This window comes from Mus musculus, chromosome 15 (genome assembly GCF_000001635.26).
Source record: "Mus musculus strain C57BL/6J chromosome 15, GRCm38.p6 C57BL/6J".
Taxonomy (NCBI): Eukaryota; Metazoa; Chordata; class Mammalia; order Rodentia; family Muridae; genus Mus; species Mus musculus.
This window is the reverse complement of record NC_000081.6, coordinates 26870683-26896182: the sequence shown is the minus strand read 5'-3', so window position 1 is coordinate 26896182 and position 25500 is coordinate 26870683. Positions and strand designations below refer to the sequence as shown.

General features: G+C 42.4%; 1 protein-coding gene across 1 annotated transcript in view; it reads left to right on the top strand.

Moving 5' to 3' along the window:
- The first annotated feature begins 618 nt into the window (after positions 1–618).
- Fbxl7 (F-box and leucine-rich repeat protein 7) overlaps positions 619–25500 on the top strand; it is a 355111-nt gene continuing 330229 nt past the window's right edge. Inside the window, exon 1 of the mRNA NM_176959.3 lies at positions 619–1170. Within this exon, the coding sequence (NP_795933.2) occupies positions 1134–1170 (37 nt within the window). The 5' untranslated portion in view covers positions 619–1133. The remainder of the gene's footprint in view (positions 1171–25500) is intronic.

Genomic DNA, 25500 nt, shown 5'->3' with positions numbered 1-25500 from the left:
GCCACGTAAATCTCCAAACGAAGTAGTAAGTTACTAAATAAAAGATGGCATCAACTACAAGAAGAAAAATAAATAAATAAATGAGGAGGGAAAAAAAAGTCGTGTCTCGGAAGCTTTCAAAACTTCAGAGCCAGGAAACCTCCTTCTCAGGGCGGGGAATGTCTTTGCTCTCCAGAGACCACTCCCTTGCTAAGTTCCTCTCAAGTTTTCCTTACCCCTCCTCCATTCCTCGCGTTAGCCCCGAAACCCAAGGAGCCGCTGGAGATTGCCAGCACAGGTACCAGAAATGTGCCAGAACCGGACACTGACTGCATGTTTCTAGTAAACGTCACAAATGGGCCATTTTTTTTGTAGACAACTCCAGGGGAATTCGAAGAACGTCTTGAAGCCCACAGTCCACAGAAAACACAGCGCGCAGCACGGTCCTTCACGCCGGAGGGTTCGCGAGTGGCACGGAGAGCCAGAGCCCTGGCGGGGACCAGGAGCCGGAGCCCGGAAAAGGCGTGCTGCCCCTTTAAAAGGCCGCGCATCTCCGGGCCGGCCTTCCTCCCGGGGGCTCCAGCTGTGATTGACGCTGGGCGGCGAGAGGAGGCGCCTGGCGCTAACAAAAGTCCGGCCCGCAGGCGAGCAGCGCCGGGCCACAAGTCTCTGCTCACTCGGGGCACCGCAACAAGTGGCCGCCGCGCCCTCCCCGGGGAAGCCGCGGACGCACGGGGGCGCAGGGCGGAGGCGGAGGCCGAGGAGCCGGACAGCCTGGGGCAGGCGCGGCTCGGCTCGCACGGCTGGGGACCGCGGAGGCGCATGGGGACCCCACGGCGGTGGAGCGGCGAGTCTAGGGGCGGCACCCGGGCGCGGGCTGTGCTTCGCGCTGCTCCCACTCGCCCGGAGCGCGGAATCTGAGAGCTCCGGTGGTTGCTCTGGAGCTGGCTCGCCACCCTCGGGGGTGCCAGGAGCGGACCTAGTCCCACCCCTCCGGTCGCAGAGCACTGCGGACCCCCAAGCCCAAATCGGCCCTTGGAAGGGGCATGTGCAGCTAAGGGTCCGGTCCTGCCCGCTTTCCTCTGCCCCGCCGCCTGGGAGGTGCGCCCCAGCTATGCAGTGTCCAGGGAGGAGGCGGGCATGACGGCGACAGGATGGGCGCGAACAATGGCAAACAGTACGGCAGTGAGGGTGAGTGGGCCGAACGTACCCCCTCCCCCGACTCCCGGATCGCGCCCCCTCCCTTTCCTCTCGCACACAGCTCAGGCGCACCCTACTTTGGTGACGTCGGGGTAGCCGGCTTCCCTTTGGGCTCTGCTTGATCCAGTCTCTGGTACCTGGACGTGCCTTTCCACCACTGGGGTCTCTTAAGCAATTTTCCAGGTTGTCTTTAGGACTGCTCAAGTTGCATTTCTGCTGTGTTTCTGAACACGTGTGCCCCAGCTTTTCCTTCTCTGCGCACCTTGGTCTAGGTGATGGTTTGGCAGAGAATTGAAGCAGTCAAAACTTTCCCAGGCCTTTTTGTGCTTTAGTCCTCTGGACTTCCTCCTATCAGGAAAAAAACTTCGGGAAGAAGTTAAGCTTCCATTCTTTGCTAACTGCCCTGGTCTGACAGGTCTGTGAAACTAACCACCTATGGGTCCCGCGAGGCATGGAGTGGCTGGGAGCTTTGTCTGGGCTCTCTCGAGGCTCAAGACAGGCAGAGCACCATCTGTTACTCGGGGCTGGAAATTGCACAGAAATATTGCCTGTCAAGTGAGTACTTGGAAGTTGGGGGAAACTTTAAACTCCGCCTACTCCTAAAGGGATGATGGATGTGTGGGTTGCCTCCTCAGTCCCGCCTTCCCCGCTTTGCATAATACCAGTAGTGTTTTAACCCCTGTGATTAACAGCATGTCCCTGATATGCACAAAGCAAAGACATTTTCTACAGTTCAAGAGTTAAGGTCTGTATCGAGTGAACCTGGTTGAAAGGAGTGAGGAGACTGGGTTGGCTTTCCTGCCTTTCCCCAGAGCACAGGCGGTTACAAAGGAGGGAAGAGCCCTTTCAGACTGGCAGGAATGCAGAATAGCTATTCAGCATCTGGTGTTAAGGAACCGCTTATCAGCCTGTCCAAAACTTGGAGCCATAGTTACAGAATGTAGGGGCGTCTCTCCCTGTTTGTATCTGTGTTTACTTCTGAGCTACTTTGTAAAACTTATACTAAAAGCAAACCCTAGAAAAATCCACTCAATTAAAAAAATCATTCATTTCCAGACTATCATGTTTTGAATTCCATCCATATATTTTTTGTACATATGCAGACATACACATGCATATATAATAGTTTTGTCCTGGGCAAATACATGAGATAAATATTTGAAAGAAATGTTAATCTTTTTAGACAGCAAGTGTTGAAAGTGGGCCAAAAAAAGATTATTGGAGAGTCTTGGCCACTCATTCTCTGAAGGTATTGAAGTTAATGTTTTTAAAATGTGTGGGGAGACAAACAATGAAATGTCCTAAGTTGGAGTTATTCAAAGGGTGTTCGATAACTTTCAGCGTACTTGTCAATCCTGGATTTGATGATGCTGGAGGAGGGAGGAGGGCCTGAGAGGTACAAGATCATCACTGTGACTCACCAACCAAAGCAACTCAGGGATCTCCCAGTCCTCTGTAATGTGCGCTTACACCCCAGCATATTGTATCATACAGTGTGTGGTATATGACAACTTCCTGTCTGAACAGCAGAATTTTCAACCCTCGGGAGAGAAAGGGATAGACAGCAAACTAATACTCTCCAGCTGTTACCCATAAATGCTACCTCTGCATTTTCACTTCAGCTCAACTCAGATCTTACTGGGATCAGATTTAGATACACTGTGGACTTTTTATGGGGGAGGGGGTGAAAAAAATCCCTTGTGCTCAGCTGATCAGGGGAGGCCAATGGGAACGTTTGTGAGTTTTGGCTGGAGAGCCACACTGTGTTTAGTTTTCATCAAGTCCTTTCAGATGAGTCAAGATTCCTCTGTGATCGACGAGAAAGAAAATAGAGAAACCCAAGTAGCATGATCTCAGGTCTCCTTTCTCCTCTTCCTTCCTCTGTTGTACTGTGGTCCCTTTCAATAGGCTTTTATATATAATTGGGCATAGTAAATAAAGCTGTATTATGGTATGATAAAAATCCACACAGATGCCTGTTAGAATATGATGTGCCATCTTTCTTATTCAAAGTATCAAATTCAAAAGAAAGTGAACGCTATCCCTATCAGTTTTATCTATTATCAAAGGAGACTGAGAATCAGGATCATTTTCTAAATTCAGTGCAATTTAGGTGTAGTAGATTTCAAGCATAAAGGGGACCTTGTTAATGAGACATTAATGCACATAGTACATAATGTACATAGACTGTGTTGAACGTGTTCAATTATATGTCAGTGGTGTTTGTGTAGGCTTCAAAGCTACAAGTATCTATTTCTATAGTTCCTGGCAGTTGACAGTGTATGAACAGGCTTTGTATATTGCAAATATTGTTGAATTATTGGAAAGTTTAACTTTCAGTATTTTGTGGATGATATTTCTTTTCCCTGGGGGGAAAAACATTATATGACTTCAAAATGTCATTGTAAGAGGACCTTAGTATGTGCAGTGGGACAACACCTTATACCTTTCTGTCACCCCAGGATGGGGGGGGGTGGGGGAACAGGGTTAACATTGCTTGGAAGACTGTCAGAGTGGAGGTTTTGGATTCTTCCTGGGACTACATACTCATCATACATTGTGTGCATTATAGTCTTTTGATGTTCATGTGATAAAATAGAGCATGCACTTGGGAATTTGCTACTTAATTCAAACTTCACCTCCTAGGGTATTTCTTTTCCAAAGTAAAGAGAAACATCGTCACTAACGGGATTTGCCCTTATCTCTTCCCTAACTGTGTAGCCATTCATTTTGCTTTCTTGATGTCCTTTCATGGACCACTTAGAGAAGATTAGCCTCGTGGAGCCTTGTTATAATTAATAGGCAAGCAAAGACTTAACTGCTAGGAAACCAATAAATACCCCATGCTCTATCTCGTTCAATGTCATTCCCATTTGTCCTGGCAATTCTGGTCCCTAAATCTTTGCTCCTTTTTAGATCACACTTGATCTTAGCCAAAAGGCCTAGAAGCCATCCTTTTTAGATCAAAGATAGCTGTGAATCCATAACGAGTGATTTTTAAAGTGTTTTCTTTCCCTAAGCTCTTAGTGAATATTTAGATTAATACTCTGCCTTTAGGCTGGCCTTGGATTTTGCTCTGGGGGCGGGGGAAGGACTTCCATTCTTAATCTTTAGCTTTCTAGAAACATAAGCCAATGTCTAAATGATTAGTATGTTCTGGTAAATTCTTTCATGAGAGACCATTTTTTTCCTCTTTATCTGGTTTCAGAAAGTATACAGTGTAGTAGAGAAATATGAAGAATGAGTTGGTAGATTCAACGACATTAGAACTATTAGCTTTGACTTTAGTTAAGCCAAAGAAACAAATCTCAGTTCATGTAGGAAGAGGGGAGCTGCTTTCTCTGCCTTTTAAGGTTTCAGTGTTATGTTTATTTTACTTGCACAGGTCAGAGACAGTAGCACTCACCCTATTAACAGCTCCTTTGCAAAGCCCTAGGTCTTGTTGAACTGGAGGTAGAGAGGCCACAGCCATGGGAATTGACCCTTGGTAGCTTTTGGTTCACCATCTTGGAGCTGTGTCTTCAGAAGAGGAGAGCTGGTTGCTTGAGGGCGTAAATTCTCACAAATCCATCACCAACTGGGAAACGAATCTTGAAATAACATAAAGGCAATTAACACTTACCAAAAGTCTGCTGTATCTGTTCATGATTTTAAGCACTTGGCATGTATTGTCTCACTTTATCCATGAGATAATCCTAAGGGGAACAGTCGCCTATGTGCCTCACTTTACCAGCCAACAAAATCAGGACCAAGAGGGCTGGAGAGATGTGTTAGCAGTTAGGAGCACTGACTGCTCTTCTAGAGGTCCTGAGTTCAATTCCCAGCAACCACATTTTGGCTCACAGCCATTGGGAATGGGATCTGATGCCCTCTTCTGATGTGTCTGAAGAGAGCAATGGTGGTGTACTAATATGCATAAAATAATAAATAAATAAACAAATAAATAGTTTTTTAAAAAAATCAGGGCCTTTCTGTAAGATAGATAGTATCTATCTTACAGTAATACTGACCAATCCCAGAGTCACTGATTTTTGTCAGGTAATAGATGTTGGCATTTTCCTCGTTGCCGTGTACTAGAAACTCTTATGACTTCGTAAGTTGCAAAGGATGCAAAAGGGTGCAAAGAGGGACAGGTAGCAGAGAAGCCATGTGGTATGTGCTACGGGGCTAAAGTCTATGCATGAGAAATCTGGCAGGCTGAGATGAGGTGTAGCTTTAGTGAATTGTCATGTGACCTCATCGAAAAGTTGGACTTAATATCAAGACTTTCAGGAAGTTGGGCACTGAGCTTTGAGGAGCCGTGTAGGCTATTGCTCTTTAAAATTGCTGCCCTGTCTCCAGTGTCCCAAGCACCAAGTGTCATACATGTGTGGACTTTAAACTATAGAAAGTTATTTCTCCCAGTTTTTAGGGTCTGAAAGTAAGACAGCAACCAGCATGTCTGCATGCCCAGTTTCTGTTGAGAACCACCTATCCAGGCTACACATCCTAGCTTCTCCTTGTACCCTAGGGAGGTCATTGAGGAAAGAGGTCTTTCAAGGCTATCTCTGCTTTTAAATCTATCTACAGGGTTTTTCCTGCACAGATAGACATTGGCTTCATTTCCTAATACTAACACATTGTAATTAAATTTCAACATGTGTATTTTGGGGGTCTATGGTATCAGAGTCTTTTACTCTGCTGAGAGGGCTTATGTATCAGAATGGTAAATGTTGGCTTAGGAATACTCTAAATGTCACTATAACTCTGAGATAGAAGCCCGGTTTTCATCTTTTGCCTGCAGCAAAGAATTCCATCGTGATGCAAATCAGCAGAGAAGGGATAGTGTTGCAGGGCTTGGGTAAAGTAAAAGCATCTGTGCTGTGCTGCTGACAATACCATGTTTGGTCTACGGTGAGCAGTAGTTGGAGAGAATTGGAGATTTTTTTTTTTTTTTTGCACATTTAAAATACAGATGTAAAAAGAGAGGTGGCTTTCTTTCCACGTTGAGAATCAACTCTTTCGGCTCTGTTTTAACTCTTTGTACTACTGACGAGAACATACCGACAATTGATTTTGAGTACTTAAGATCCCGTATCTCCTGTTATCTCTGGGTTTTGGCTACCTGTTGGAGTAGTAGACACTTCTCAAGGTGGTATATATGTTATAGTACTAGAATAAAGTCTCTGGTCAATGTATTCTCCCAGTGAAAGGTAAGAGCTTCCTTCATGGAGCTTAGAATCCTCCTCACACATTAAATGTCATGCCCAAAGAGGTGCCTTGACGAAATTCAAGTTTCAGTGTACTCATGATGTATGGAAGCTATAGGAAGTTAGGTTTGGCTTCATTTATGGAAGAAGTTCTGTGTCATAGTTGAAGCAGGCCTGCCTGGGAAGCCAGGGATCCACTCTTTGCAAGGTGACCACAGTGAGGGGTGTGGTGTGGAGAGTTTTGAGTCAATCCCCTAGCAAGCCTTCTGCCACATGCTTTCATGTCTGATGGAGCTGGGACAGGGTGAGCTTCTCCCAGAGATGAACCCCTCTTCACACAAACAAAACAACACAGATGGACTTACCACCGTGTGTGTGTGTGTGTGTATGTGTGTGTGTGTGTGTGTGTGTGTGTGTGTGTGTGTGATTATGTATGCAACAATAATAACCAAAGAAGAAAAGACTATGAACCAGGAGGAGGTGTGAGAGAGCTAGCAGGGAGAGTCTGGAGGGAGGAAGGTAAGGGAAAAGCGATATAATTCTATTTCAATTAAGGACATATTTTTAAAAAGCACTCCTTTCACCTCTTCTGGGTTAATTTTATCACCCCCATTATAAAAACCCCATTATATAACACGAGGGTCTCCTAAACATGAGACAGGTCTTTTGATTGTATTCACAGTGAGACTTTAAAGTTATTATCAATTGCTAATATTTAATCAAAAGTTACCAACTAATTAGAAATACACAGAAGGCATGCTTTTCAGGAGGCTGGGAGAAACTTGGGCATCCCAGTGGCTTCTAGGAATCACTAGGGCCACCTTTCTTTCTTCTACGTGGTGGTAAACTCAGCCTCGGTCAAACTTGTTCTGAAGTGCAACATGGTTTCTCTTAGTTTAGTTTAGAAATTCAGACTTCTCCCTGATTGTACTGATCTCTCAGTGGGATGAGACTTGGTGCAAGGAAGTTTGTATTCTATGAGATATATACAAGGCTCATTTTTATTTTAATTTTTGGTTATATTTTGTTATTAAATGAAATACATGTGGCTTGGTGCTTATGAGAAGATGAAGTGTATTGGAGCTCACAGTTGTGGACTAAAGGCTTGTATTTACTGATGACCCTTCTGCAAACTGCCCCATACCAAGAGCTAAGTGGTGTGGTCTGAGAATATGTTCAGGCCTCTCTCATAAAGGCTCCAGGACTGAGGGCTAGAGGACCATCTGTACCAATCTGTTCCTTGTTGCTTTCCAAAGCCTTGACATTTAAGCTTTTCTCTTCTTGATATCCGGTAATGGGTATCAAATTTCAATACCTGAAATCTTCAGGGGACACAATGCATTTTAACTCTCTCTAAACTAGTAGCCAAACAGGACAGCAAGTGTAGATTCACAGAAGGGCCTTCTCTTTCAAATATACTAGATGCGAGTCACTGATAAGTCAGGGGTACACTCTAAATGACGACAGCCTTGGCCTATGTCGCAATGCCTGAAGTGCCTACAAGACATCTATGTCTTCTAAAAATAAATGGTTAAAACAAAGCTTCTTGCTTGGAGGAGTGATACCTTAAGATCTCTAAAGAGAGGTTTTAACAAAGCGCGCGCGCTCTCTCTCCCCCCCACCCCCCACCCCCGCCCCGCCCATGTGTACAGTGCCCCTAGAGGCAAAAGAGGGCATTGGATCTCCTGGAGCCAGAGGTACTGGCAATTTTGAGCCACCTGATATGGATGTTTGGAACTAAACTTGAGTTCTCTGAAAGAGCAATTTGCATTCAATCCTTGTCACTGTTCTAGTCTTCTAGTTCTATTTCTCCAATGGGTTAGTTCATTGTCACTGATTCCTGTGGGTTCCATATAAGAGAGAACCTTGACATGCTTCAGCGAAGGGGCAGAGATGCCTGGACAGGCTGGGAGTTTCTCAAACCCACGTGCAAAAGGGCAAAGGAAAGCCTTAGAGTGGAGACTTTCAGAGCATGCTAGCGAATACCCCAAAGAGGTATAGCTTTAAAACTCTTGACATGAATAATCACTAACCATCTCTGGATTTTCCGCGGTAATGAAATATAAACACATGGTCAACATTTTGTCTGTTCCACGGTTGAAGTATCTCGGACTGTTTCTGGAGCTGTAAATCTCTATTAGGTTGTGCATTTGACGGGCTCATTCTATCAATTCCTATTTAAATTCTTCAACCAGTAACAAATGAAAAACAGTTGCTCACACTGCATGAACTCATAATTGTAACTTTAGAAGCCTTGAGCAATGTGTAGAAATGTTATTAAAACTTTTTTTTTTTGTTTGCTACTCTTTCTGTGGTAAATTCCTGTGCTGCATTTTCCGAGCACACGTAAGAGTGGAAAGACAACCAGAATTTCTAGAAAAACAAAACAAAACTCAGGCATTTCTCTTAGACTTGTGGATTGGCCTTTTTGCTGCACGTAAGCCACATTTTGGCAAGATGGTAAAGTCAGGAAGAGGTAGCTTCCATATGTACTTGAACCTTCTGGGTCAGCTGGATTCTTGGGTCATATCTGGGGAACATCTTAGCCAAGTCCATAATGAAGGGAAAGCTTTGCCCATTCCAACTGTCAGGTGTGTTCACAGTTGATGTTCTGGGAAGAGAAGAAGGTGATGGAGAGAAAGAAAAACCATTTAAGAAGTAAATGAGGACGTCAATAAAACGAGGTTGGCAGAAAACAGAATCTAATGTTGAAAACAGAATTTCTGTTCTATTTACTTTTTTCTTTCTTAGGAAAACTTTGCTTGCGAACCAAAATGATTAACACACATTAGGAAGGTTTGGGGATTGGCAAATCGTTGTATTAAAAGTAGTGAAAGGAAAAACAGGGCATGGAGTTACCTACTTGTCATCCCAGTGCCTCATGAACTAAAACGGAAGGATTGACATGAGTTCAAGGCCAACCTGGGCTGCATGGTGAATTCCAGGCTAGCGATGACTATGGAATGAGCATGATCCTGTCTTAAAAATAAGTAAGCAAGTAAGTAGATAATTAAATAAACCCAATAACAGGTCCTGGGTGCTTACTAGTCACTGGGCATGTCGCACACCCATTCTACAGTTCTTAGGCAGCCAGTGAGGAGACACTTGTATTCCCATTTCATAAACATACAAGTTTGGAAGTTGTTAGGCCCTGGGCTTACAGCAGGTGAGGGACTGGTGGCACTATGCATGGAACCCATGGCTGTCCTGGAGCCCCTGCTTCCTGTCACTGTGCTCATGGTCTTGATACTTCGGTGGCAGCTAAAACCCTTTCGGCCTTTGTATTACTTATTGTTTCAAAGAACCTCGGTGACAGGAGTAGCTGAGTGGGGGGAAGAGTCGTGGTTTTATGGAGTAGCTGGACAAAACATGAAAGACCTATTCTGAAGGAAGCATTTATTCAACGTTGTGTGGCTCAGCAAAGGGCAGATTAACTGCTCATTAGGAGTCAATCTGCTGACAAATTGGCAGACTATCTGGTATCTAATAATGTTAGCATATAAAATAATTAGCACGTTCCTTGGAGTCTGCAGAGTGTAAAGCAGAGAGGTTGTCCCCTAGCTTCCCCAGAGCATGGTTAATTTTAATTGATCTTTGTCCTGAGATAGTCTTTTACTTGGGGTGACCTTTGTAGCCGCTCATAAAACAAGAGCCAATAGAAGGCTGTGAAATGTGCTTAATTTTCTTTCCTCTGTAAATACTGTGGAACTCATATCTTATGTTTCCCTCTGGCCTAAGAGCTACAGACCCTGAGCAGCATTTAATATGGGGATTTATCCTGACATGTATTTGGGAGCTTGCCCTTCTCTTTTGCCAGCCCTGGGAGGCTTCTTCATCATTATGCCTTCGAAATTTCTTTGTAAATAATAAAGGGTTTTAGAAGTTAATATCATTTTATATCAGAGGGACTGAGTCTACTGTGGTCTTTAGTCTAGAAACAAGGAAACTTGGGCCTTAGCAGATTCAATGTTTTCCCTTCACTCAACAATGAAACAATGAAGATGAGATGAGATCTTGCTGATGCTAAATTTAGTGTATTGTCCTTTATACTGTTGCTCTTTTTTAGTTGCTATAAGAACAGCGATGTAACCATACCAGATGGTTACTGCTAGGGACTCTTGGTGCCATTTTTAATTGCTGTCCCATAATTTTGGGAGTGGTGTACACCTCAGCATAGGAATCCTTTAGATTTACAGGTGTCTAGAAGTAGGAAAGTCGCTGCCCTCACAGTCATCTTGGACTGATTATCTTGAGGAGCGAATTGTTGGTAGACGAATGATTGCGACAAAGTGACATTATTCACTAGTGTTACAGAAGTGGATGCTCACAGCCATCAATTAGACTGAGTACAGGGTCCCCAGTGAAGGAGCTAGAGAAAGTATCCAAGAAGCTGAAGGGGTTTGCAGCCCCATAGGAGGAACAACAATATGAACTAGCCAGTAACCCCAGAGCTCCCAGGGACTAAATCACCAACCAAAGAAAACACATGGTGGGACTCATGGCTCCAGCTGCATATGTAGCAGAGGATGGCCTAGTCGGTCATCAATGGGAGGAGATGCCCTTGGTCCTATGAAGGTTCTATGCACCAGTATAGGGGAATGCCAGGGTCAGGAAGTGGGAGTGGGTGGGTTGGTAGTAGGGTGAGGAGGGAGGGATAGGGGATTTCAGAGAGGAAACTAGGAAAGGGGAGAACATTTGAAATGCAAATAAGGAAACTACCTAATAAAAAAATGAAAAAGTAAAGGAGGAAACTCGGTGAGGCTCCCTCTTTGCAAACTGTTAGAGGAAATCCAGAGACAGAGATTATATTGCTGGGAAGATCAGAGAATATGCTCAGGGCATGGGATCCTCAGGATCATTTGAGTTCTAACTCTCTGTGGTCTCCTCATAAGTGACCTCACATAGTCACATTATGTAGAGGCCTTTGAAGGCATTGAGGGTCTTGGTTAGCCTTACAGAGAGACTGTCGATCTCAGAGACATTACAGTTCTTCATTGCTAGGTAGAAATCCATCTCTGTCATTATTTTACTTTCCACTCAACTATCTTATAGCTTAATATGTTTTCATGCTTGTTTTTAGTTCTTTTTTTGTTTGTTTTGGTTTTATTTTTTATTTTTTGGTCTGTTGTGTTTCTCCATTGCTCATGCTACCATGCCTGTGACCACAGGGGAGTATAACCCTACTCACAATCTACGTTTTCTCTATAGTTTGTTCAGTGAATGAGTGAAGATAAATCTAGAGCAATAGTTGACCTGTGTCGGCTCCAAAAACACCAGCAACATACCCTTAAAAAGTAAATTGCACTGCCTATATAGTTCAGTAATATAATATTTGCCTAATATAAACATAGCTCTTAGTTCAATCCCTCTTAGTGCATGTACAAAAGGAGTTTTTTCAACATGGCATTTTCTTTGGTAATATCTTTGAAGATATAGTTTGTAACTGTACCTTTTAAAAATTGAAAATAGATTCTCTAATATAGTATAACCCAGCCATAGTTTCCCCTCCCTCCTTTCCCTTATAACCATCCCCCCTCCATTTCTGATTCATAAAAGAGCAGGCCTCCAAGAGGGGGCACTTGAACAGGACAAAAGAGGGTACCATAAGACAAGGCGAGAACCCTCTTGTGGAGGCTGGATAAGGCAACCCAACAGGAAGAATAGAGTCTCAAGAGCTAGCCAAAGAGTCAGAGATACACTCTCTCCCACCATTAGGAATCCCACAAAACCATTAACCCTGCTAAAACTGTTGCCCTACTAATTAAGGTGAAAGTCTACCATTGTCCAGTTAGCCTTCTGAGCTTGTCACTCTGTGATGATCTCCTTCTCTGCCCTTGTCTGGGCAGCCTGAAAACCCCATGCACCCCTACCAGTGGAATGTCACATAGCCTTGGTTATATTATAGGTTCAGCTTCCTTTTTCCCAATAAGAAACTATTCAGCAAACACTTGAGATTCCTAAAATGCCTCCTGGTGCTAAGGAGGCATCTCAACACCTTAGCCTTCAGCCAATGACTCTTGCCCACTCTGAATATTCCTACCTCTCCCTTCCTGAAAACTATAGAACCTGTGATTCTGTCTCCAAGAAACTATCCCCAAATGTGTCCTTATATCCCTTTGTATTCATGGGCTGTTCAAAACCCTGTTCATCGACTCTGCTCCCTTCCTCCTCATGGGCTGGTGGTCAACCGCCCCGGGGAGAAGGGAGACCCAGAGCCAGAACATATGTGCTGAGGACCTGGTGCAGACCCATGAAGGTTCTGGGTTTGCCATTTCAGTCTCTGTGAGTCTATGTGAGCCCTGCTTAATAGATTCAGTGGGCCATGTTCCCTTGATGCTAAAAAATATTTTAAAAACATATGTACACTACTGTTTCCCTCATCTAGTTCCCCCCAGATATCCTACTCATCAACCTAACACACACTCTCTCTCTCTCTCTCTCTCTTTCTCTCTCTCCCCCTCTCCCTCTCTCTCTTTCTCATTATAAAATGCCTACAAGCAAACACCAATAAATCAACCAACCAAAACAAACAAACAAACAAACACAAAATCTTGGTATTGGGGCCAACCACTCTTGGAAATGGGGCTGCCCTGGCATATGCTTGATACAACCTGTGACACTCCAGTGGAGATAACTGAGTTTTCCTTTTTTTCCAGGAGGTCTCAATTGCAAATAGTTTTCTTGGTTATGGTGGGACTTTGTGTCTTACTCCCCTTCTTCTTGCTTGAATTTTTTTCTGATATGAACTTGTGCAGGTCTTTTGTGCTGTCAGTCTCTGTGAGTTAATATATATTTTATATTATATTGTATTATATTATATACTACATATTACATCTTATATATTGCATATACATCATATAACATATATATATGTATATATATATGTATATGTGTGTATATATATATATATATATATATATATATATATATATATATATACATATACTTGGAGTCATCCACAGTCTTGAGCCTTGAAGGGAGTGGTTTGATGAATGCATCCCATTTAAGGCCTCTGAGTGCTCCTAAGTCTCTCAGTGTATACATTATCCAGTTGTGGCTCACTGTGTAAAGTACTATCTACTGCAAGAAGTTTCTCTGATGAAGTTTGAGCAGTTCTGTGATCTATGAGTATATATGCCTTTAGGCGACATTTTATTGTTATGTTTCTTTAGCAAAACAAGAGTAGAAAGGTTTTCTCTAGGCCCATGACCTAGTCTGGGGCTCTTTATCACTGTCAATTTTGGGTTCCATCTCATGGAGTGAGCCACAAATCTATTAAGAACTTGATGTTTTAATAATGCAATTATACCTTCTTCTGGGAAATATAACCTAAGTATGAGGTTTAAAGGGAAACGTGCTTAAATATGTAATTTAAGCAGCACCACTGAATGCAAATTGATGACTTCAGTCTCACCAATTTGTAGTATCAACAATTACTTTGTGAAGAATGGTATGTGTAAATATTTTTATTGAGTGTTATATAATTTTCTTATATTTGTTTCAGTTGACTTGGGAGTTGAGTTTATATAGTAATCTGAATAAATCATGGAATGTCTTCTGAACTTGATCTTTAATAAACAAGCTATTTCTTTTGAATATTGTCTCTATTTGGATTAAAGGGTCTAACCCCTCTTGGGGCTTTGCATTTTTTTATTTGCTTCTAATTTTTACAAAATATAAAAGATGTGTTTTGCTGCTGTGGCGATGTGAATGATTTCTGATTGCTGTTCACACTGTTAAGTGTCAATCGAGGAGAATTTGGAGATGGTAGTATCTGTGATACGTGTGGACATGCACATATTCGTTAAACCCCGTGTCCACGGTTCTTCTTTCCTATGCATTCTGCAAACATCATTCTTTTGTTTGGAGTGCTGGTATACACATCCATTTATGTTCATATGGGATATTTAATGCTGATTATTGTTCCCATTTAAATCTTTTTTACCTTTTGCAAATGTATGGATATGTATTTGTGTATGTTTGTTTATGTGTGTATAGATGCTCAAGTGTGTGTAGGTTTGTGTGTTTGCAAATGTATGCAGATTAGAAATTAACTTTGGCATTTCCTTCAGTAGCTAGTTCTCTTAAGGCAGGATCTCTTTAATACATGATCTTTGAGCTCAGAGATCATGCATTGGATGGTCTTCTAGCCGGTTGGTTTTCTCTGTGTTTCTGATTACTATGCTCTGTCTATAATTACAGATGGGACATCATGCTTCTCTGGCATTTACATGTGAGCTGGGGAATCAAACTCTGCCCTGTAGACTTCCATAGCAATTACTTTACTCACTAATCCATTGCCCTAGCCCCTCTCAAGTTTTGATTAATTACTTTTTTTTTTTTTTTTACATTTCTTTGCTCATGCGTGTATCCATGTTCATGTGCTGCTGCTGCTACTTTGTATGTGTGGAAGTGAACAACCTGCTAGAGGTGGCTTTCCCTACCTCCCACGTGGGTTCTGGGAATCCAACTCAGGTAGGTTTCAGGCTTGGCAGTGAACACCTTTACCCACTGAGCTTACTCACCCCTTGGGTTTCGATTTTAAAGATTAGCTGCTGTTAAGTTGATCAGAAAAAAAATGACATAGCCCCCTTGGGATAGTGTATATTCTGCATACTATTCTGAAAGGAAATTTCAAGCAATGCCATGTTTTTCTTGAACAGCTTCTATTTCAATTTTTATTTTTCATATACTTTGCTTATTTAATTATGTTTTAATATTTTTCTCTGTTTCCCTCCCTTTGCGAGACTTTTCCTGTTGATTACTCTGAAAGTGTGTTTTGAGAGACTGTATTTCCTTGGGGAGTCTTTTCTCGACTTCTAAAGCTCTAACAATGTGAACCGAGCAATAAAAAAACCAATTCCCTCCTGTTGGTTGTGCTTCAAATAGTCATTTCTTTGATACCAGCTAATAAAAACAGGAAAAGGATAATTTTTAAGTGCTTTGCTCGAGATTGCTTTACTTCCAATAAGGAAAATTACCTCACAAGGGGGAGCATGGGTAATAAAGATACAACTACGTGAATAATCGTACTCATTGTAAATGCCTAAGTCCCCCTGTTGCTGCTTGCAAATCTCATTTAATCATGGGCCTGCTGAGTGCCCTCTGCAGTATAGAGATGGGAATTTTCTGCGGAAATTTTTTTTTCTGTGGGGAAAAAAAAATGGGCCTGCATACTTAATCAGGGTAGATTTCAAATGCCACTGGAGATTTCCTATGTCCTTTGCCTTTATGGTTATATGAAGGCCATGAGATGATGGGAGATGATGGAAGACAATAGTCTCAGGCAATAGTCACCAATGAAATATGGGCAGGCTCCTGGGTGTCTCAGGAGTGACAGTAAGCCGGGAAAGGTTACATGAAGGAACTGCATCCCAAAGACACCGAACAGACATGCCACGCCATGGGCACACAGATGGTCAGACTTCAGCATGCTGAGATAAATGGTCCAAGCCCTGCTGTTTCCATCTCATCTACTTCTCTCTTTCTCACTGTGCTCCCATTTGTTTCTTCTTTTCATTGCTTTTGAGGTTAATGGTGCCTTCCCTAGTTCTTTGTCCATGTCCCTCGGAGCTGGTGTGATTACATGGCCTCATGGGGTGTAGATCTCTAGTAGCTCATAGTCGTATCCGTTTGACTGAGCTACATTTGCGAGGCAATCTTAGGTACATACTTCTCCATAGAAGTGGCCAAACCATACCTTGTGACCGTATCAAATGTTAGCTTCTTCCTTTGTCCCATCTGCATTTTCCTCGAGGCAATCTTAGGTACATACTTCTCCATAGAAGTGGCCAAACCATACCTTGTGACCGTATCAAATGTTAGCTTCTTCCTTTGTCCCATCTGCATTTTCCTCTTGCTTTTCGTAAGTGCCTTTGCCAAGGTACTTTCCAATAAACCATCTGTACTCCACTTACCTGGGAAATTGATTACTGAGAACGTAACACAAGATGTCAAAGACAGTCCCTTAAGCACTCATAAAAGTAGCATTTTACAGAATGAGTATAGAGTCTTTACATATTTAGGAACATATATTTATATACCTGTGCCTGTATCTACACATATACATGCGTAACAGTAATTTAAGAAAAGAGGCCATGGGAGTTTGTGTGTGTGACTTGGGAGGGATTGTAGGAAGGGACTCGAAGGAGGAAATGATGTTATTATTTTATAATCTCAAAAATATATAATTATGAAGAAAATAGAATGTAAAATAGGGTGTTTCTGGGGGCTGGTCTTAACCAGGTGCTAGCGTGGAGTAACTATTTCTGGAAATTCCAGCTTTCCTTAAAGAAGAGTCTTTAACTTATAGTTAAGAGGCATGTGTTGGCTTTTTGCTTGGGTCTGTGACTAATTCTTTCATTTTCTAGATCATCAAGTCAGACTCCATACATTAAGTTGGAACCAGTAGTAACCCTAGCTAACTGGCAAAGGAGCCAAACAAGCCAACACTCTTGCATTTTGAGGAACCTTTTTAGAATCTGTGTAGACTTTTTTGCTGCTGTGTCTCAGAACTTAGAGCAGACAGGACTAGAGGACAGCGTCCGTCTCATCCGTTTGTTCAACATGGGAGCTGAAATCCGACACGTCGGGAACTCCTGTGTGGATCTCTTTCAGTGGCCATGCACTACTACATAGAAGGTTGATCTATGGAGCCCACACCACACTTGGTAGTAGAATTGTCAGGGAAAGTTACTGAAGGAGCAGATGGCCAAGGTTGTTATTGCCTGAAATCAACATTTTACATTCCTGTTCATTGAGAGAATTGGGGATTTATTTATTACTTGTTATTTGAGGGACCAATGGCAAGAACAGATTCAGTAGACTTATGAAACATGCAGGGCTTAAATATTAAGCAAGATGAAATATATTTCTATTGTTTCTAAATTAATATGTATTATTTCTATTTTTTGAAATTAATATGTAAGTCTCATGATCATTCTAGTTCATTAGTCATTTTATTATGCTCAAATAATGCTCCACAGAGATTATCAAATTATTTTGTACCTAGAGTCACTGTGACACAGAGAAATTTAGAATTAATTGAAAAAAGAAATTATTAGCATCTTAGTATTGCTACTACAAAGATCCATTCTTTTTATCATTCCCAAAGCATTAGAGACATTCCTCAACTTCTACAATTTGTAACATAAATTAGTTTTTAACCTTACCCTCAGGGTGTTTGTGTTGTACTCTGTAGCCAGCTTGGTTCTCTGACCTCCTTTTGGGATGCCTTTCTCCCTTCCCTCTTGTTTCCTGGCCAAGCAAGGGAAGTAGTGATCGATAAACACTTGTATTTTTTCCTAGACCCTGCCTCTGTCATGCTGTATTTCCTATGTGATTACCCATTGTGACCTAGTCACATTGGGTTCAGCTAAATGTTTGTTTCTTATGAAATCCTTCTTAACATTCCTTAGCTTTCTGTTCATAAAACTTGATTCCTTACGTTGAAAAAACATTGAGACATGTTGGGTGCCAACCTCTGCATTTTCTGAGTCTGCCCTCTGAACCACCATGGCATTTCATTTGTACAAAATGGGCACAGGCCATGGAAGACTCAAGCCTGCCTGTGAGACCTCAGGCTGTGAATGTTCTCAACAACTTGTTATTTGATGTGGCTGCGAGTTGAGTGGGGGACAGGGTGGGGAGGCAGGAGAGCAATGAACAGTGGTTTTCCAGCATGGCTGAGAAGAGAGTAAGGGTCAGTGTGAGGCACTGTTTTGTTCCATACAATCCATGAGTTCCAACAAGGAGTTAAATGCTAACATGTCCTCTAGGAACCCGTAGCCTGCAGAGGAAGCTTGCAGAATGATGCTGCCACTTTGGCGGGTTAGGAGCCAATGGGCTTGAGTCTGAACTTGAACCCTGCTGACAGGTAACCTCCTCAGGGCTCTAGTTAGTTGGGAGGGAAGTTGAAATCATCATCAAATGCTCCCCTGTGCTTCCTTCACTTCTCTTGACTTGGTTTAGTAAGTCAGTAGGTGGGCTCTGAATACCTTATGCTAGATCCTTGTAAAAGGCAGAGAGGGAACCACAGAGTTGTAGGAATTTGTTCTGTTTGCAGCTTGAAGCTATCAGGAATTCTAGTTTACAGCTAGAAGCTATCGTGTGTGAGCCTTTCTTAGCTCCTGCCTAGGTCTGCCTCTTTGGGAGAACCCCTTCAGGTTCAACCTTTGGTTGAAGGGAAGGAAGAATGTAGTTTGGTTCTATGGGCTTTCCTTTGAAAGCATGAGAAGTCTGAGAAAAGTCCAACCTATCCTTGTGTGCTGGCAAATCTAGATATTCTAAGGAGGCAGAGGGGTGTAGAATCGGTGGGATTTGAACAATCAGTGCGGTGGGATTGCGGCCTCCCAGTAGCTTCCTATGCTCTTTGGAAGGTACATTAATGGAATGTTCACTGCTTTTCATGTTACTAAGGAAAACCCTGTTCTTTTGAGAGTCCTCATGTCAATGGAATATACTACTGTATTTTATCTGTGTGGCATATGTGTTTCTTATTCAGTAGTCATAGGATTGACTTACATGTCAAATGCCCATATTTGCTTAGAGTGACGTTGTTTGTTGAAGCAATAAATGTGTAAACCCCGATGCATAACAAACACTACCAGGTCATGCGTTTTCTCAAACTGAAGCTCCAGTATTGTTGTAGCTACTTATTTTATCATTTATTATTTTAATCTTGCTGTTTAAGGCATTTTTCTTTGTGGGGGAGATCCTCACTATATAGATCAGACTGTCATGATATAGGTCAGGTTGGCTTGAAATCATGGTCTCCTACCTCAGCCTCCTGAGAGTTAAGGATGTGGACATGTGCCTCCACACCCAGTTAATGCTGCTGGTTTCTGGACCTCAGAAGCACGAGCAGATTTGATACAATTATAATGTGTCCCAGTTACTTAAGGATTATACTGATCAGAGATGAAGGTGTTAAAGGGATAAACTCTGTTACATGGGATGCTAACCCCATCACATCCTCTCAGGACCTTAATACAGGGTAGGGAGGCCTGAGTTCAATAGGATACTATTCTCAGTACTGGTGTTGTATAGCTGACTTGTAGCACAATTGAAGGAGACGGTGCAGCTTGGGCTCCAGCCCTTGGTCCATGATGACATACCATGAACCTGAGTGTTGTTTATAAACTGCTGCTTCACTGCAGGAGTTGGCGACACTGTAGGGTGAGGACACCACTTGCTTCTCTCAGGATCGTTATGTTTTGACTCCAAACTTTTCAGACTTTTTTGTTTTTTTCTCTTAGTTCGAAACTTAGAGCCGCAGAACCTAAATGTTTGAAAAGTCTTGAACAGCTCTACGTTTCAAAACTCAGCAAGTTGTGCTGCTTCTCTTAAGTGAAGCATGAGGCTAAAGCAAGTCCAGGTTCTCAGGAAGGATGCATCTCTTCTCTCTGCTCTCTCTGGAAGCGCAGGAAGGCGATGGTGCTGTGCATCTGTCCCTGTCATTGCTGTTGCTTCCTACTGAATGTGAACCATGTCAAGAGTGGAACTTTTTCTATATAACTATCTAGATTCATCTGGAGCTTTGAACAAGACCTAGAAAATAGTGGTTTTATTGCATTAAACATCCTTTCTGGAATGGAGACCACATTGGATACGTTGAGATACTTAATAAACTCAGCTTGGGGTTAAAAACCATGTAAACTTCTTGAATGAGGGCACTTGTGGCCCTTTGTGATGCTGGGCATAGCTTTGTTTCTTCTCTCTCTGTGCTGATGATCTTCCCCCCCATTGTCCTCCTCCTCTGCCCTGCCCTTGTACCTGCCGCCCCACCCCCCACATTCCCATCTCACCTGCCCTCTCTCCCTTCTCATCTCAGCAAGCCTGCCCCTTTATTTTCTGTTTCTCAGTCTTGCTCTGCAGTCAGTCTTGCCCCGCAGTTTGTGGCTGACTATGATTTCTGGGCATTCTGCCAAGCTTGGATTGCTTGCTTCTTAGTTACATCGAGAGCCTCAGTTACATTGTTTCCAGCACTGTTTCAAATCGCATTGCTCTCCTTCCTAACATATGTGTTTTCCTGGAATGTTATAGTGTTTTCACAAATGTCCCCTCCAAAGTGGAATTGATGTGTGCCCACACTGTATGGAAAATACTCCAGATACCCCTGGATTGTGTGTAGAAAATGTTCCTGATACTCCCAATTGGCTCCACATATCCTGGCTCTCTGTCTGGTGGGGTAACTTTTTCTTCGTAAATCAATTGTTCTGCTCATATCATTTTTTATTCTTAACAAAAAAAATCAGCTGAGCTTTACTTTATGAAAGACTATATGTATATGATTATACAAAAGAACTTCAGGCATCCTTGTCAAACAGCAGCTTCTTTTAAAAATTAACTTTTTATTGATTCTTTGTGAATTTTAAGTCATATGCCCCAATCCCACTCATCTCCTCCTTCCCTTCGTATCTGCCCTCTGCTCTTGCAACCTCTCCCGACCCGAAGAAAATAAAAAGTAAAAATAGAAATAAAAGAAAAGAAAAAAAGAAGACAAACATAAAGAACCCAAATGACAATGAAAACATCTCATTGTGGAAGCTGCAGAGTGTGACAGTGTATCCACACGTCCTTACTTGCAGATGTTCGTTGCCCTGAGTTATTGGTCTGTTTCTAGGCCTCTGGCTTCTGCTACACTATCAATACTAGCTGCTCACCTGGACTCTCTGTGGATATGCAGGCCCTGTCTCTTCATATGCCCCGGCAGTTCATAGATCAGGTAGATGTTGAGGTGGGCCAAGTCAAAGCCATGGATCTAGGTCTGGGTCGTAGCTGAGCTGCTCGGCCTGCCAGCTCTCCTATGCCCTGCACCAGAGCAAGCTCTCCAGCGCTGCCACAGCTAGCTTATGTGATGCTACAGGCGGCAAGGGCTAGAGAGATGGTTCAGCCATTAAAGGTTAGCCTCACAATCAAATGGATACTGTTGTCTCCTTTTAAAATCGGCACCTTTGATGCTGGGTTCTGGCTCATCCTTTAAGAGTTCATGTTGCTTTTAAAGAGGGCACTAGCTCAGTTCCTGGAACACACATCATCCACAACTTTTGTTCCAAGTAGATCTAATGCTGTCTTCTGATCCCCCCACACCCCCCAGACAGAAGGCACCCAAGAGGTACACATACATATTGGCAAAACACTCAGACACATAAAATAAAATAACTTAATTAAAAATTAAATAGCATCACATGTCTAAATACTTCCTAGTTTGATCGTACCTTTGTTTTGAGAAAGTTCTAGATTGAGACCTTCAATTATCCTGGAACACGATGACAAAGACTTAAACTTTGAAACATGGGCCAGTCTGTGATGATAATGGGTCTTCCTAATAGTTGTATATTAATCATCTTAGATATCCTAGACACTAAAGTGTTTGATAAAAAAAAATCTAGAAACATGCTGCCTTAAGTTTAAATTAGCTCTAAGTAAATGAAATTAAAATTTGCTTCTCAGACATATTTACACCACAGGGCCTCATCTCCTTAAGTGACTATTCTACTAAGAAGCATATGTATATCACCAGGAAATTATTATTGAAGTTAGAATAAATGACATCAGCCAGAAGCTTTCACATTTATTAATTAGGATAAGACACTGAAAAGACAGAGTCTGGCCAGGAGCAGAGAAAGCACCCAGGTTTCTCAATGTAGGTCAAACAGGGGCTCTGGGTTCCTTCCTGCCTTTTTGGTCCATGTCCCTCATGATGTCACTACACATCTGTGTTCCAGTTTACAAGGACAAACATGATCCAGGCATAGACATAGCTCCCACGTAGATATCCTTTTGCCCCAGAGAGAGTCTTGTGCCCAGCCCCAGCTGTAAGTGGAACTGAGGAGTGTAACATTTTTCATGGTGGTCCTTGTAGTTCATAGTATTCCTGTGAGGGGAGAGACTGGATCTAGGGAAATGCCAGCGAGTTTTATTCCAGAGAAGCAGAAATCAGTGTAGAATAGGCCATTCCAGGTGACAGGTGAGAGGAACGCAGTTAATTTGCATATTTAAGCAGACAATGTGGGGTTAATTTAGATTTGCCTTACACAGCTTTTTTTTTTTAATGGTCATCTAAGCATGCATTCATTGGGCATGCAGCACCAATGAACACTTGGATAATGCTTTATACATCTGGCTTGCTCTTCAGATCACTAAGTAGCCCCTTTGTGTGGAGGGCTTGATCTGGCTCTCCCGTGGGGCCATGGGCTATGACTCCCAATTGCTTTCTGGCATTAGATAGATTTGAGGCTTGAAAGCATTGGCATTCTTGCTACCCTAAGAAGTCATCCTGACAAAGGGAGCCAAACCTACTTAAACAGAGAAGATTTTATGGTCCATTTGTGAGAGCAAATGACACTTTATTCTTGGAAGGCCGAAGGGCTCGTTTTTGTAATGAACGATAAATCTCTCCTTGAGAAACATAGGATGTTCTTTTCAAATTAGCACAATTATATTTAATGCTTCGTTTTCTCTTTCACATCAAGATGCTGTCTCTGGGTATCTACATGGGTGTAATTTCCTGGCTACATACTGCCCCTGCCTCTCTCTCTCTCTCTCTCTCTCTCTCTCTCTCTCTCTCTCTCTCTCTCTCTCAATACAAACCTAGTTGCTGTATTAAGTGTTGGTGTATGCTTGGTGGAGCTAATGATATTATCCCTTGGTGATAGCTTGGAGCAGTATGTCACACAGTTACATTAACTGCTTCGGTCAGTAATTTCCTTCTTTTTCTTATTGTTACTAATAGATTTCATCTCTTTTCAAATGGTTTGTTAGACTATATGCACTTACCATAGGAGATTGAACTATAGTATAGGTAACCAACAACTTGCCTCCGTTTATCTAGCTATCCAAAATATATTTTGCAATATATGTTCTGTCTTCGGCAGAGAAGGTATGAGCAGTCTCAGCCCCATGGAAGGGCCAGGGACTGTACCAGTTCCCAGAGCCTGTAACACATCTGCAAGACTGTGTTCATGTCCAGGGTGTTAAAGAAACTCCTCTCTATAAGTGTGCCCATAATTGCACAGTCTGAATTGTGACTCTAACTTTTATCAACTGGATGATCTGGAGCCAGAAGAACCCCTTTCTGCTTCAATTCCTCCTGTTTTCAAAGTGTTAAAGTATCTGTCGTATGGTCAGATTATAAAAATTTGACTTCTTGATAGTTTCATATGTGAATGTGTGCTTACCCCACCCCCATCCCCCCCATCCCTCCTTCCCTCCTGGGCCCTTTTCAAATTTGTAGTATTTTGCATTTTAATCACAATTGTCATGTATATGTATGTACAAACACTTACTCACACCACCTGGTGTGATCATTCAGGGTTGCTCTCTTGTCTTTAGGGCTGTTTTCATTTCCTAGCTATTGTGAATAGAATGGCAAAGAGCGTGACTGAGCAAGTGTATAGAGTAGGATGCTGAGTCTTTGGGGACTATGCCAAGTAATGGTATAGCTGGGTCAGACACTAGATCTACTAGATACATCCAGTAGACTTTGCAGCACTGATTTCCACAGTGTCTATACCAGCTTACAATCTTACTGACAAAGGGTGAGGGTTCCCCTTCCCTACATCCTCTCCAGAATATCTATCTATCTATCTATCTATCTATCTATCTATCTATCTATCTATCATTTATCATCCACCCACACATCCACCCCTCCGTCTGCCTCTCTGTCTTGATCTTAGCCATTCTAACTGGGAGAAAAAGAACTTACAAAACACTTTTAACTTGAATCGTCTTAGTTGCTAAGGATGTTGAACACGAATCCATTGATATTTATTATTTTGAGAACTCTGTTCAGATCCCTAGGTCATTGTTAATTGGATTTTTTGGTCTTTTGGACAATTTGTTTATGGAGTTTTTTTATATATATTATGGATATTAATCCTTTGTTAGCAATATAACTTGCAATGATCCTCTCCCACTCCCTGTACTTCTGGGCTTCCTCTTCCTTGACTTGTATGCTTCACTCAATTTACAGACTTTTAGTTCTGTGAAGTACTTTTGGTCAACTACTGGTCTTAATTCCTGGGCCATTAGCTTCTTATTCAAAAAGTCCTTTCCTGCGCCAGGCATGGTGGCGCATGCCTTTAATCCCAGTACCCGGGAGGCAGAGGCAGGCGGATTTCTGAGTTCGAGGCCAGCCTGGTCTACAAAGTGAGCTCCAGGACAGCCAGGGCTACACAGAGAAACTCTGTCTCAAAAAACAAAACAAAACAAAACAAAACAAAACAAAACAGTCCGTTCCTATAATCTGTATCTTTTAACATACTATCTATGTCCTGCTGAACGTTTCAGTGTTTTCTTTGTTTTTATTGTTTTTTGTTTGTTTGTTTGTTAGTTTGTTTGATTTTTTGTTTTAGTAGTGTAGAGATTCGTTAAGTGAATCGGAAGTTCTTGGTACTTTATAAGCACTGCGAGTGTGAGCTGTTACTCTGACTCATCTTCTTTGGGAACATTCAGAGAGTAGTAGTGCAGCATCTGTCCTACCTTCTTTTCCGTTTCTGTATGATCGTCCCCCTTTGTCTGCCAGTTCTCCTTAGGATGCTTCAGTTACAAATGTTAAAATATGAGGTGGAAGTACTAATTGAGCAATTCTGTAACTAAACAAGACATAATTTAATGTTTAAATGTGAGATTGGGTGCTGAACCACCAGGACCTAGTATATGCTGGGCAACCAACCTACTGGTGAGATAGATCTTTAGTCCTCATTGTCTGTCTGTCTGTCTGCCTGCCTGCCTGCCTGCCTGCCTGCCTGTCTGACTGTATTTTAGCTTCTGGCAGAAAGTCTCACTGAGTTGTACAGCTAGCTGGGGCTTACTGTGTAGGCTCTAGGTCTGGCCTCGAACTTGCAATCTCTGTCTCAGTTTCATGAGGAGCATTAGAGCAGGAGTCAACTTAGAGGCATCTGCTGTGAGATCTGACAGCTATTCATAGAATTTCAGCTGCGCTGTCTTCTCAGCAGTGCAATGATGGTTTGCACTGCCATGCTCTGCCCTGCTTGGGGTGTGAGTATCTGCTCGCCCGTTATGCCTACTGGTCTTATCCTTAGCAGTTTTCTGTTCATTATTCCTTCCTTCCTTCCTTCCTTCCTTCCTTCCTTCCTTCCTTCCTTCCTTCCTTCCTTCCTTCCTTTTA